Here is a 14995-nt window from a genome sequence, read left to right on the forward strand (position 1 = left end):
TTTTTATTACTCTTTAATTTAATATTTTTGCTGCTGGAATATGTGAATTTCACCCCTGGGATTAATAAAGTATCTATCTATCTATCTATCTATCTATCTATCTATCTATCTATCTATCTATCTATCTATCTATCTATCTATCAAAGGGTTTTGTAACCAGGTATTAGAAATGAACATTTCATTTCCAGTTATTTCATTTGTCCAATTACTTTTGAGCCCCTGAAATGAAGGGATTGTGTTCCAAAAACGCTTTAGTTGCCTCACATTTTTATGCAATCGTTTTGTTCACTCCACTGAATTAAAGCTGAAAGTCTGCACTTCAACTGCATCCGAGTTGTTTCATTTAAAATTCATTGTAGTGATGTAGAGAACAAAATTAGAAAAACGTTGTCTGTCCAAATATTTATGGACCTAACTATATATATATACGTGTCGCGTACTCTTTGCATTTATTTGACAGTAAACTATTTCAACCATTCTATGATCTGCTTCTCACAAAACTGAGGGCACCGTGGCGGATGTTAGCAGATTGCTGGCCAACCACAAGCGTTACCTGGTAGGTAACCACCCATACAATCAGATTGTGACACAGACTACGAATGCCGTGAATATATATATACACATTACAGCATTACTACAGAAGCTTATTCCTGACATTATTGATTTTCTAACTGTCTTCTCCACCACATACAGTACATGCAGCGCTCCTCCTGTGCCTCTCCTCAGTAGCCTTTTCTGTCTCCACTTGTCTGGCCTGGCTCTTCATTTGTTAATCTCTGTCACATAAAGCCTACTGGTGTGATTCTATCGTTTTGTGACACCTTGCTGACCTCCTGTGTGCTTTTTGACTCCCGAAGGTACACGTAAACACTTTACGTGCTGTGAAAGCAGCAGGCCCATTTTCATTTTTCATCTTTGAAGGCAGGCGGCCCGGTGGCAAAGTGGGTAGCGCTGCTGCCTCACAGTTAGGAGATCCGGGTTCGCTTCCCGGGTCCTCCCTGCGTGGAGTTTGCATGTTCTCCCCGTGTCTGCGTGGGTTTCCTCCGGACGCTCCGGTTTCCTCCCACAGTCCAAAGACATGCAGGTTAGGTAGATTGGCGATTCTAAATTGACCCTAGTGTGTGCTTGGTGTGTGTGTGCCCTGCGGTGGGTTGGCACCCTGACCGGGATTGGTTCCTGCCTTGTGCCCTGTGTTGGCTGGGATTGGCTCCAGCAGACCCCCTTGACCCTGTGTTTGGAGTCAGTGGGTTCATGAATGGATGGATCTTTGAAGGCGACTTGAGTTGCTTGCCATTAATATTTAGCGATGTAGTGTTGATCGGTAAGTTATTTGATTTGTTGTTGATGAAATCCTCCACCTGAAATTCACACCTCCAAACTCTCGTCTTCACACCAATCACTGAGCAACCAAAGCCGATCTGACCCATGAAACTGTTTCCGTATTGTTATCTCATGATGTTTTGTGCTTTAGCTGCATGTCAGTTTGGCTTTTATTTTTACTCTAATTTAAGAATATAACTAACATTACAAAATGCCCTGTTATAAATTTTCATTCTTCTCTTTCCTTTTATTGTTCAGGTCACGAAGCTTCCGTTTTCATCCTCCAGCCTCCTGAACCTCAGAGCCGAGAGGAGTTTTTACAATGTGAGTTTGTGGTTTGATGGAATGGATCATCAGAACAGAAACCATTCCTCTTTTAATATCCCAGGCTCATAGTAAGAAAGTGTAACCATCAGAAAGAGCAGTGTGAGGGAAAAGATGACAATGACACCGGTCCTGTCACTGGGACATTACAGGAGAGAGAGAGATGGAATCAGGGAATCACCAAAGCAGTTTGCTGGATCAGAGCCTCTTTATTATCAAGTGAACACACAGGATATAAAAAAAAGCAGCAAATGAAAATCCTGCCGACTACACCAGGTCCACCTGTCACACACATTCAACCTCCATTATTGTTTTTTAATTTAATTTTGTCACATTTTTCGCTGTGCTTGCTATTGTTTTCTCTTTCTCTTTTCCAGTCTCCAGCATTTTTGAATTTCTGTTTTCCTCATTGCCTTTTAATTATATTAATTATAATAATAATTTATTTATTTAGCACATATAATGCATTCACTTCCCAGCTCCTCCCTGCGTAGAGTTTGCAAGTTCTCCCCGTGTCTGCGTGGGTTTCCTCCCACAGTCCAAACACATGCAGGTTAGGTGCATTGGCAATCCTAAATTGTCCCTAGTGTGTGTTTAGTGTGTGTTTGTGTGTGTGCCCAGCGGTGGGCTGACGCCCTGTCCGGGGTTCGTTTCCTGCCTCGCACCCTGTGTTGGCTGGGATTGGCTTCAGCAGACCCCCGTGACCCTGTAGTTGGGATATAGTGGGTTGGATAATGGATGGATGGATAGCACATTTAATGTATTTGCTTCCCTGGTCCTCCCTGAGTGGAGTTTGGTTGTTCTCCCCGTGTCTGCGTGGGTTTCCTCCGGGCGCTCCGGTTTCCTCCCACAGTCCAAAGACATGCAGGTTAGGTGGATTGCGATTCTAAATTGGCCCTAGTGTGTGCTTGGTGTGTGTGTGTGTTCCCTGCCTGGGGTTTGTTTCCTGCCTTGTGCCCTGTGTTGGCTGGGATTGGCTCCAGCAGGCCCCCATGACCCTGTAGTTAGGATATAGCAGGTTGGATAATGGATGGGGGCGGCACGGTGGCGCAGTGGGTAGCGCTGCTGCCTCGCAGTTGGGAGATTTGGGGACCTGGGTTCGCTTCCCGGGTCCTCCCTGCGTGGAGTTTGCATGTTCTCCCCGTGTCTGCGTGGGTTTCCTCCGGGCGCTCCGGTTTCCTCCCACAGTCCAAAGACATGCAGGTTAGGTGGATTGGTGATTCTAAATTGTCCCTAGTGTGTGCTTGGTGAGTGTGTGTGTGTGTGCGCACCCTCCGGTGGGCTGGCACTCTGCGCCCAGGATTTGTTTCCTGCCTTGCGCCCCGTGTTGTGTAAGAGTTACATTTGAACCCTGCTCTATGTGTGCACCTGGCATGTGTCTGAGTCTCATATCCTTCTGAGCTTAAGCTTAAAAGCTGACACTGTTATTTTTATTCACTATGATAAAATGTGTTTCCTGTTTTGTACCAAGCTGGATCATAATATCTTTATATATATATATATATAGGCCATTGTTCTTTTTTCCTGTTTCTTAAGCGTTCACACAGCTCCCAAAAAATAAAAATGAAAAACATACATCCAAAAAGTCACATACATCCTAAACAAACAGGACTATCAATCAAATTGTGGTCATCTAAGGTTTCAAAATCTGCCACGTCCTGTTAGCGACTAGGTGTAACCAATCATGTTAAAAGTTTTCTGAATTTGTGATGAATTTTAAAGAATAGTGACCTAATCACTGAATTGTATAAATAGAGCCTGAGGACATTTTTTTCTTTGTAGCAATGTTACTAACATGTGGGTAACACTTGTTACCTCTTCGGAGATTTAGATAAAGAATAACGATTGACGCTTTCTCCTGCCTGTGTTTTATTGCTTAAATCGGGGCATTCCAGTTTGGGGGGATGGTGGTGGTGGGGGGGGGTGCCTGTGTGTATTAAATTTTCTTCCACAGTTGGCTCCAGCAGACTCTCGTGACCCTGTAGTTACGATATAGTGGGTTGGATAATGAGTGGATGGATGGATATTTAATGCAATAAAAGCAGAAATAAATTCAATTTCAGGTACAATTGACATATCTATCTATCTATCTATCTATCTATCTATCTATCTCTATCGATAGTACATGTAAAAATATACAAGAAGGTGAATTGATACTGTTATTTATCCATCCATCCAACCATCCATTCCATTATATCCTAACTACAGGGTCACAGGGGTCTGCTGGAGCCAATCCCAGCCAACACAGGGCGAAAACAGGAAACAAACCCTGGGCAGGACACCAACCCACTGCAGGGCACACACACACCAAGCACAATGTAGGATCACCAATGCACCAAACCAGCATGTCTTTGGACTGTGGGAGGAAACCCACGCAGACACGGGGAGAACAAGCAAACTCCACGCAGGAAGGACCGGGGAAGCGAACCACAGGTCTCCTTACTGCGAGGCGCCGTGCCGCCCTACTGGTATTTAAAAATACAGAAATTCAAGTTAGCCGCATCCTCGTTTCCAGCATAACATTTTTAGAATGTCTGATGTTTTCCTCCAAATGCTTCGCAAGTTTACTTATTTGTCCCATTTTGTCAAATTCAGTCAGTGTCTCGGTAATCAGTGACTAGATAGATAGATAGATAGATAGATAGATAGATAGATAGATAGATAGATAGATAGATAGATAGATAGATAGATAGATAGATAGATAGATAGATAGATAGATAGATAGATACTTTATTAATCCCAGGGTGAAATTCACATACTCCAGCAGCAAAAAATATTAAATTAAAGAGTAATAAAAAATGCAGGTAAAAAACAGACAATAACTTGAATAATGTTAACGTTTACCCCCTCTGGTGGAATTGAAGAGTCGCATAGTTTGGGGGAGGAATGATCTTCTCAGTCTGTCAGTGGAGCAGGACAGTGACAGCAGTCTGTCGCTGAAACTGCTCCTCTGTCTGGAGATGATCCTGTTTAATGGATGTAGTGGATTCTCCATAATTGATAGGAGCCTGCTGAGTGCCCATTGCTCTGCCACAGATGTTAAACTGTCCAGCTCTATGCCAACAATAGAGCCTGCCTTCCTCACCAGTTTGTCCAGGTGTGAGGCGTCCCTCTTCTTTATGCTGCCTCCCCAGCACACCACTATGTAGAAGAGGGCACTCGCCACAACCATCTGATAGAACATCTGCAGCATCTTACTGCAGATGTTGAAGGACGCCAGCCTTCTAAGGAAGTATAGTCAGCTCTGTCCTTTCTTGCACAGAGCATCAGTATTGGCAGTCCAGTCTAATTTATCGTCCAGCTGCACTCCCAGATATTTATAGGTCTGCACCATCTGTACACAGTCACCTTTGATGATCACGGGGTCCATGAGGGGCCTGATCCTCCTAAAATCCATCACCAGCTCCTTGGTTTTGCTGGTGTTCAGTTGTAGGTGGTTTAAGTCGCACCATTTAACAAAGTCATTGATTAGGTCCCTATACTCCTCCTCCTGCCCACTCCTGATGCAGCCCATGATAGCAGTGTCGTCAGCAAACTTTTGCATGTGGCAGGACTCCGAGTTGTATTGGAAGTCTGATGTATATAGGCTGAACAGGACCGGAGAAAGTACAGTCCCCTGCGGCGCTCCTGTGTTGCTGACCACAATGTCAGATCTGCAATTCCCGAGACGCACATACTGAGGTCTGTTTGTAAGATAGTCCACAATCCATGCCACCAGGTATGAATCTACTCCCATCATCTCCATTGACTGATTCCTTCAGGTCGTCATGGCCATTGTGGGATTATATCAAAGTGATTTTTTTTAACACATTCCTGTCAGACTGGTTTAATCCAGTTCTGGGTGGCAGGGCTCACACAGCCAAGGTCAATTGAGAGTCATCAATGAACCCAACATGCATGTCTATGGAAAGTGAGAAGAAAACCCACACTGCGTAATGAGAACATGCAGACTTGACAAAGACAAAGACTGGGCCAGCGTTTCTCAACCTTTAAGTAATTGCGACCCGAGTTTTCATAACAGTTTTAATCGCGCACCCCCTAACGTTTTTTTTTTTTAAAGGAGCCCATTAATACCAATTTGTTCTTTTTTAATTAATGATATATCATAGATCCATATCTGCAGTGGGTTGGCACCCTGCCCGGGATTGGTTCCTGCCTTGTGCCCTGTGTTGGCTGGGATTGGCTCCAGCAGACCCCCGTGACCCTGTAGTTAGGATATAGCAGGTTGGATAATGAATGGATGGATGGATGCATATTTTATTATGGGTGGCACGGTGGCACAGTGGGTAGCGCTGCTGCCTTGCAGTTAGGAGACCCGGGTTCGCTTCCTAGGTCCTAGGAGTTTGCATGTTCTCCCTGTGTCTGCGTGGGTTTCCTCCCACAGTCCAAAGACATGCAGGTTAGATGCATTGGTGATCCTAAATTGTGCTTGGTGTGTGTGCCCTGCAGTGGGTTGGCACCCTGCCCGGGGTTTGTTCCCTGCCTTGCGCCCTGTGTTGGCTGGGATTGGCTCCAGCAGACCCCTGTGACCCTGTAGTTAGGATATAGCGGGTTGAATAATGGATGGATGGATATTTTATTATACCTACTTAACTTTTATTGACATTTATCTAACTCTATATTTATTTTTCTAGTATCAGAATGTAGTTCAAGTTAATTTGTTTTGGTTTCGAATCTTGTTTTTTTTTTTTTTCACATCTTCGTGCCCCCCTTTTTGTTACTTCGCGCCCCCCTAGGGTGGAGTTTGAGAACCACTGGACTGGTGCAATAAATTCTAATATGAGAACCTCAACCTGTGAAACTGCAACTCCAGCCACTATCACGCTATCCTGAATCAAGACTGTTATTTTGAAGGTTCATCTCATCTCAGGATGAATTTCTTCATGAACCTCACATCTCTAAGCACAAAATGTCCGTCTTGTTTACTTGCCAATAAATCAGTGAGTTGTCAGTCACAGATTTTATGACAGTTCATTACAAACATTTCATTCTGAGACAATCAGTCAGTCAGTCAGTCATTGTCCAACCTGCTATATCCTAACACAGGATCATGGGGGTCTGCTGGAGCCAGTCCCAGTCAGCACAAGGGAACAAACCCCAGACAGGGCGCCAGCCCACTGCAGGGCACACACATTAGGGACAATTTAGGACCGCCAATGCACCTAACCTGCATGTCTGAGCCCGGAGGAAACCCACGCAGACAAGAGGAGAACATGCAAACTCCTAGGACCTAGGAAGTGAACCCTGGTCTCCTAACTGTGATGCAGCAGTGCTACCACTCAGGCCCATTCTCAGACAGTTCTTCCATCCATCCATCCATTTTCTAACCCGCTGAATCCGAACACAGGGTCACGGGGGTCCGCTGGAGCCAATCCCAGCCAACACAGGGCACAAGGCAGGAAACAATCCTGGACAGGGTGCCAACCCACCGCAGGATACACACAAACACACCCACACACCAAGGACACACACTAGGGCCAATTGAGAATCGCCAATCCACCTAACCAGCATGTCTTTGGACTGTGGGAGGAAACCGGAGCGCCCGGAGGAAACCCACGCAGACACGGGGAGAACATGCAAACTCCACGCAGGGAGGACCCGGGAAGCGAACCACAGGTCTCCTAACTGCGAGGCAGCAGCGCTACCCACTGTGCCACCGTGCCGCCCCAGACAGTTCTTATTTTATTTTTATTTTCTCTATTTTAACATGTTGTGTTGCAGTGTGGCCCCTGCACATTTAGTCAACCACTTGATATGGAAGAACTAAAGACCAGGGTTTTTTTTATTAGGACCTGGGGATGAAGTGTGACAGTGGATTGATTTTAAGAAAAAAAAAAAAGTGTCATTTTTAATAAAGCCAACAGCCATTGTGAACAGTCGACGGTGACCTCATGGCATCTTATATATAATTTGCCTGTAGCAAAGGACCACTTTATCTTTCGTATGTTCTGGACTTATAGTGTTCACTCCGGAGTGTCGATCAGGACACTGGCAAATGATGCAGAATATTCCACACAGCAGCTTAGTTTGAAATTGAACTTATTTATTTGGAGATATACACCTGCATTCGAATAGGTATAGGTGTATTTGTATTTGTGTGTGTGGTCTACAATAAAAAAGAATACATAAAACTTATTGATAAAGTACCCAAAGTCCACTAGATGGCAGTATTACTGAAATTAAGCATTAGCTTACCGGCAGTATAGAATTCAAATCAATAACGTAATCAGTACATTTAAACGACTTTACATCTTAACATATAAAAACATAAAATACAATGAAAATGCAAACGAACCCACCTCTGGTCATCAACGCACACTTATCTTAACTCGGTACACTGCGGATTCTTACTTATAACAAATAAATGTTTCTTTTGCGGATTGACTATTGCGACATTCGCGCACCTTCTTCACTTTTTAACATCCCATAATAGACACTCTCATGCATGCTGGGAGGTGCACCCTTAAATGTGATCCGTGTCTCTTTATAATTGATACCTCTCTAACATTGCCAGTCTCCCCACTCACTCACTCATGTCCGTCCGAGGCCGAATGCGCAGTCGCCTTCTGCGCAGCTGCCCGAAAAACCTTACGAGACCGACGACATTGCGGCAGGCGGCGGATTTACGGCCGCGAAAATTAAAACAGAAAGGCGATTTCGACCAAAATCGCGGCAGGTGGTGGATTTACGGCCGCGAAAATTCAAAGAGAAAGGCGACTTCGATTAAAGCTCTGGAGGCCTGAAAGGCGATTTTGACTTCAGCTCCAGGCCTAATTACGCATTCATTCAATACCCCTATATCAGGTTTGTGGTGCTTATACTTATGACTATTCCACTCGTGCCCATTTCATCTTACGTTGTCGAAACGGGCTCTTTGTCTAGTTTATTATAATTCCAGATGACAGAAACTGCCTGGGGCGGCACGGTGGCGCAGTGGGTAGCGCTGCTGCCTCGCAGTTGGGAGACCTGGGGACCTGGGTTCGATTCCCGGGTCCTCCCTGCGTGGAGTTTGCATGTTCTCCCCGTGTCTGCGTGGGTTTCCTCCGGGCGCTCCGGTTTCCTCCCACAGTCCAAAGACATGCAGGTTAGGTGGATTGGCGATTCTAAATTGGCCCTAGTGTGTGCTTGGTGTGTGGGTGTGTTTGTGTGTGTCCTGCGGTGGGTTGGCACCCTGCCCAGGATTGTTTCCTGCCTTGTGCCCTGTGTTGGCTGGGATTGGCTCCAGCACACCCCCGTGACCCTGTTCGGATTCAGCGGGTTGGAAAATGGATGGATGGAGAAACTGCCTGTCTTTCACTTTGCTGTCTGTTGCTGTCTTTTTTTAATTTAACCCCTTCGGCCCGGGATTTTCTGTATTTGTGGAAAAAATTGTTTTGTGAGATATTCTACCTTTGGGGTGTCCCTGTCGGACATCCTTAGGGTTTGCGGGATCCCCTTGAGGTGGCTGGATATCATAGCCGGCCTGTACGCTGGTACTGTGAGTGCTGTGCCAAGTGGAGGCAGAACTTCTCAGTTGATTCTGGGGTCCATCAGGGGTCTGTTTTTGCTCCTACTCTGTTTAATGCTTGTATGGACTGGGTGTTGGGTAGGGTTGTGGGGTCCAGCGGCTGGGGGGCATCAGATTGGTGAAGAGGGATTCACTGATCTTGACTTTGCTGACGATGCTGTGATCTTCACGGATTCAATGGAGACTCTGATCGGGGCGCTTGAGAGACTGAGTGAGGAGTCTGAGGGTCTGGGCTTGCGAGTGTACTGGCCTTAAACGACGTCTTGGGCACGGCCATCAGCGGTGTGTCTGTCTGTGGAGAGAGAGTGTCGACCTCCTCGAGAGGTTTACTTACCATTCAGGTCTCTGGTGACTCTTCCTATGAAGTCAGTAGAAGGATTGGGAGGTCATGTGGGGTCATGAGGTCACTGGAAAGGGGTGTGTGGCGCTCCTGATATCTCTGCAAAAGGACAAAGTTCCAAGTCTTTAGAGTCCTGGTACTTCCTGTTTGTGAGACATGGACCCTGAGATGAAGACTGGACTCCTTCATGTGTGTCTCTTCAGAGAATCCGCTGGTTTGACTTTGTGTTGCTCACGGAGTCCTGAATGAGGCACATGACCTGCATTGTGAGGGAGCGTCAGTTACGGCACTACGGCCATGTGGCGCAATTCCACAAGGGTGATCCGGATCGTAAGATCCTCATTGTTGGTGGGACCCGATTGGCTGGACCAGGCCAAGGAGTCGCCCACGTAATACCTGGCTGCGGCACATAGAGGGTCATTTCCGGAGGGTGGGACAGGGCCGTGTGTCTCCCTGGGGGGGTTGCCAACTGGGATCCCGAGCTGTTTCGTCATGTAGTGGGTGTGACAACACGCTGTGCCAGTGCACAGTCTGGAAGCATCCATTTTCACTTCCGTGTTTCTGCGCTAATAGTAGCACACCCGGTTCCAGCAGCTGCAAACATACCTGTGCTTTACAAAAATGGCTACATATACAGTATATACAGTGGGTACGGAAAGTATTCAGACCCCCTTCAATTTTTCACTCTTTGTCATATTGCAGCCATTTGCTAAAATCATTTAAATTAATTTTTTCCCTCATTAATGTACACACAGCACCCCATATTGACAGACAAAAAAAAAGAATTTTTTGAAATTGTTGCAGATTTATTAAAAAAGAAAAACTGAAATATCACATGGTCCTAAGTATTCAGACCCTTTGCTCAGTATTTAGTAGAAGCGCCCTTTTGAGCTAATACAGCCAGGAGTCTTCTTGGGAAAGATGCAACAAGTTTATAAAACACCTGGATTTGGGGATCCTCTGCCATTCCTCCTTGCAGATCCTCTCCAGTTCTGTCAGGTTGGATGGTAAACGTTGGTGGACAGCCATTTTTAGGTCTCTCCAGAGATGCTCAATTGGGTTTAAGTCAGGGCTCTGGCTGGGCCATTCAAGAACACTCACAGAGTTGTTGTGAAGCCACTCATTCGTTATTTTAGCTGTGTGCTTAGGGTCATTGTCTTGTTGGAAGGTAAACCTTCGGCCCAGTCTAAGGTCCTTAGCACTCTGGAGAAGGTTTTTGTCCAGGATATCCCTGTACTTGGCCGCATTCATCTTTCCCTCGATTGCAACCAGTCGTCCTGTCCCTGCAGCTGAAAAACACCCCCACAGCATGATGCTGCCACCGCCATGCTTCACTGTGGGGACTGTATTGGACAAGTGATTAGCAGTGCCTGGTTGTCTCCACACATACCTCAGTGCAAGACACATGACAGCCCGCATGGAGTTTGCTAAAAGACACCTGAAGGACTCTGAGATGGTGAGAAATAAGATTCTCTGGTCTGATGAGACCAAGATAGAACTTTTTGGCCTTAATTCTAAGCGGTATGTGTGGAGACAACCAGGCACTGCTCTTCACTTGTCCAATACAGTCCCCACAGTGAAGCATGGCGGTGGCAGCATCATGCTGTGGGGGTGTTTTTCAGCTGCAGGGACAGGACGACTGGTTGCAATCGAGGGAAAGATGAATGCGGCCAAGGACAGGGATATCCTGGACAAAAACCTTCTCCAACACGGCACACAGAGAGCTCCGTCTGTCTGAAGGGGACAAGAAGGTGACACGTGAGAGGACAGATGCCGGATATCTCGATCATCCTGACAGATTTGACTGGTATAGCCAAGTTCTGTGCAGAGAAGCTCTGACTGGGACTCGCTCTTACTGGGAGGTGGAGTGCGCTGGAGACTATGTGAAGATAGGAGTAGCCGGTAAAGGAATGAGGAGGAAAGGAGACGGGGATGAGTGCGGCCTCGGAAACAACGACAAGTCCTGGACTTTGCAGTGGTCTCATTCCAAATACTTTGCGTATTACAATAATAAGGGCACTGTGATCAATGCCCCCTTCAGCCCCAGAATAGGCGTGTATCTGGATGACACTGCTGGCTCCTTGTCATTTTATGACGTCGCCCACAAAATGACCCTCCTGCACAGGTTCAACGCATGCTTTACTGAGCCGCTCTATCCAGGATTTTGGCTTGATTGTGACTCCAGTGTAACCATCTGCCATCTGACACAAGTTGACCACTGACCAGTACCCTCTATTAGTCGCACAAATGCAGGACCTCTTTGTGTTTGTAATTTGGGGTGAACATTAATTATTTAAGATTAGCACCTCTGTGATTCAATTTGGGATATAAGAATGCAGGGTCAGTTTTTCTGTTTTCTATTATTATTGGGTTTGATTTAATTAACAGCCAATCAGGGGGTCTGTGTCATGTTGAGGGACAGAGACGCCTCAAACTTATAAATACCATTGAGTCACAGCTACGTGGTTTTCACAACTGCTGTGGCCCCCGAGTGCCACTGAATGTCACCTGTTAAGTTTGAGAGGTGTTTGGTTCCTCCTACAGAAAGTCACTGAGTAGACCAGCGGTTCTCGAACTGTGGGGCGCGCCCAAAAAAGGGGGCGCAAATGTTGCCGTTTGTGGCGTAATTTCGCTATTCGTAGGGAAATTTCAAACTTGTAGCGGTGTATCGGCAGCAAAAAATATAGGAATGAATTTTATTTGCGTTTCAAAAAAACGTTAGGGTTGTGCGATTAAAACTGTTATGAAAATTCGGGTTGCAAATACTTAAAAGGTTGAGAAACGCTGGTGTAGACAAAGTAACCGGAGCCACAGATCATTGACTATATGTAGGAGCAGAAAGCAGTAGAAGTGACTAGAGTGCTGTCCTCTTGACAGACACGTAGTCCCGGACTTAAGAAATCTGCCTCCAAATTAATTTACTCTGAACGTCTGTAGACGAGGACTCATCCCTCACTCAGGTCTCAGCCATACTGATATATGTGATGTAATGTTAGATATTAAACTGTCCTCTCTCTGTCTTCCTGGTCTCAGATTTGTCCGTGGTGCGTGGACTCGAGGGGATGAGCCAACTGACTTATTCCACCATCACTTTTATGGTTCAAAGTGACAGTCAGATTTCATATTTGAGAACACTAGAAGAAGGTCAGTGGAATGGTGAGGATGTGGGGAGTTGGCGAAGGTTTAAACACTTGGGATCAACAGTACAGAGTAATGGGGATTGTGGAAGAGAAAGTGAAGAAGAGAGTGCAGGCAGGGTGGGGTGGGTGGAGAAGAGAGTCAGGAGTGATTTGTGACAGACGGGTATCAGCAAGAGTGAAAGGGAAGGTCTACAGGACGGCAGTGAGACCAGCTATGTTATATGGGCTGGAGACGGAGGCACAGGAGACAGAGCTGGAGGTGACGGAGTTAAAGATGCTAAGATTTGCATTGGGTGGGACGGGGATGGACAGGATTAGAAATGAGGACATTAGAGAGTCAGCTCAAGTTGGACAGTTGGGAGACAAAGTCAGAGAGGCCAGAATGTGTTGACTTGGACATGTGCAGAGGAGAGATGCCGGGTATACTGGGAGAAGGGTGCTATGGATAGAGCTGCCAGGGAAGAGAAAAAGAGGAAGGCCAACCAGAAGGTTTATGGATGTGGTGAGAGAAGACATGAAGGTGATGGGTGTAACAGAACAAGATGACGAGGGCAGGAAGATATAGAAACAGACGATCCATGGTGGCAACCTCTAGCAGGAGGAACCAAAGGAAGAAGACGAAGACTCTGTGCATACAAGCGTGCAGTTGCCAGGATATTTATTAAAAATTATTTAAAACTGCAAAATGAATGAGCATTGATTGGTGCGCATGTGCAAGGATCCCTCGCTGCTGGTGTCTTTCATTGGTCGTCTCATCCATCAGTCGGCTTAGTCTTCAATAACTGAGAGCCAATAGCAAAGCCCCCAATCACATGTCAGTGACGGACTCTGTGGATTTCATTGGCCATAACTCACTGTCAGTCACAGATGTTCTATCGTCAGGCAACTTTGTGTAAACTTCAATGAAAAGGCATTTATCTGGAAAGCTTAAAAATTAGAGCTACTGAGGGTTTATCAAGCTCGAATAGCCACAGTCATACTTCAGATTCAGTCAGTGTTCAGACTTGGGGGGAGTTATCTTTATACACTCTCAGCAAGCATCAGGGCTCTTGCCATGGAAGGTCTCCCACATCACTTTAGGATAAGAAATCGCGGCCGAGTCTGTAAGTTCCTCACATAAACTGCGTGCAAACTCGTCAGTAACAGCCTGATCTCGGAGTCTGTGCAGGTCCGGCCTCATTTTCCTAGTAGATGGTAGCCCACCGGACCTAAGCTGGATGGTCAGAGTTGTGTTGGTGTTAACCGGTGTTCACAGAAGAAGGCGTTTCATCTCGCAGGGCACCCTGGATATCATCGAGAGGAGTCACAGTGCATGGCTTGATGGAAAATCCGGTCTGAACCGGGAAATAAGAAGGAAGGCTGTGAGGGCTCTGAGGGTAGATAAGGAAGCATTTGTTAGAGGAATCTGTGAGCAAGTGACACACCATCTATGGTCTAGTGACCCACATCCTGCTTACAGAGGAATCAAAGCATTAAGCACATTTGAATCTGATTCTCGGAGAGTCACAGTCAGGGCGGCTGATAGAACGGTCCTTACGGATGACACTGCAGTTGTGACCCGTCGGGCTGGCTACTTTGAGCAGATGTTTAAAGTTGATCCTCCAGCTAGGATGTTGGATATCTCTGAGTCCATGGTTCTTGAAGCTGATGCTCCAATTAGCTGTGAACCACCCAGTTAGCTCACTGAAATTGCACAGGTGGTGAATCAACTGATGGTAGAAGGCTACAGAGATCTGTGCTATCCAGGGGTGAACTTCTCTAGGCTGGTAGTCAGGCTGTCCTCCTGGCATTGCAAGCAATTTTGGTTTCAATTTGAGAGATGAGTGTCATCCCAACTGACTGGAAAACAGGGCTTGTTGTCCCCATCTGGAAAGGTAAGGGTAATCGCTTGGATTGTGGCAATTACAGGGGGATAACACTGCTCTCTGTGCCGGGTAAGGTCTTTGCTAGGGTCATCCTCAATAGGATCCGTGATCATTTGTTCACCTACCACCGACCAGAAGTCTGGTTTTACGCCCAAGACGTCTACCATCGACCGCATCCCAGCATTAAGGGTTCTCAGCCTTTGTCAATTTTCATAAAGCGTTCAACTTAAATTAAAATCGAGCTGCCCTGTGAAGATGTCCTGAGACTTCAGAGGATCCCCCTGCAGTTGCTGGATATCATGAACGGCCTGTACATGGATACTGTGAGTGCTGTGCAGAGATTGATTCTGGGGTTCGTCAGGGGTGTGTCCTGTTCCTAATCTGTTTTAATGCTTGCATGGACTGGGTGTTGGACAGGGTTGTGGGGTCCAGCAGCTGTGGGGCATCTGTTGGTGAAGAAAGAGTCACTGATCTTGACTTTGCTGACAATGCTGTGATC

The 14995-nt window shown here is 46.2% G+C and overlaps 3 protein-coding genes across 3 annotated transcripts in view; 1 reads left to right on the plus strand and 2 right to left on the minus strand.

Moving 5' to 3' along the window:
- The window catches only part of LOC127527758 (E3 ubiquitin/ISG15 ligase TRIM25-like), a 34218-nt gene extending 30719 nt beyond the window's left edge, over nucleotides 1–3499 (plus strand). The window contains exon 5 of the mRNA XM_051927582.1: nucleotides 1579–3499. Within this exon, the coding sequence (XP_051783542.1) occupies nucleotides 1579–1661 (83 nt within the window). The 3' untranslated portion in view covers nucleotides 1662–3499. The remainder of the gene's footprint in view (nucleotides 1–1578) is intronic.
- LOC114641603 (gastrula zinc finger protein XlCGF57.1-like) overlaps nucleotides 1–14995 on the minus strand; it is a 187792-nt gene that overhangs the window by 91969 nt on the left and 80828 nt on the right. The window lies entirely within an intron of this gene.
- The window catches only part of LOC127525820 (zinc finger protein 16-like), a 31793-nt gene continuing 29305 nt past the window's right edge, over nucleotides 12508–14995 (minus strand). Inside the window, exon 4 of the mRNA XM_051927558.1 lies at nucleotides 12508–14995. This exon is cut by the window's right edge and continues 2566 nt beyond it. The gene's annotated coding sequence lies outside the window, so the exon portion shown is untranslated.

Source organism: Erpetoichthys calabaricus, chromosome 5, assembly GCF_900747795.2.
Source record: "Erpetoichthys calabaricus chromosome 5, fErpCal1.3, whole genome shotgun sequence".
NCBI lineage: Eukaryota > Metazoa > Chordata > Cladistia > Polypteriformes > Polypteridae > Erpetoichthys > Erpetoichthys calabaricus.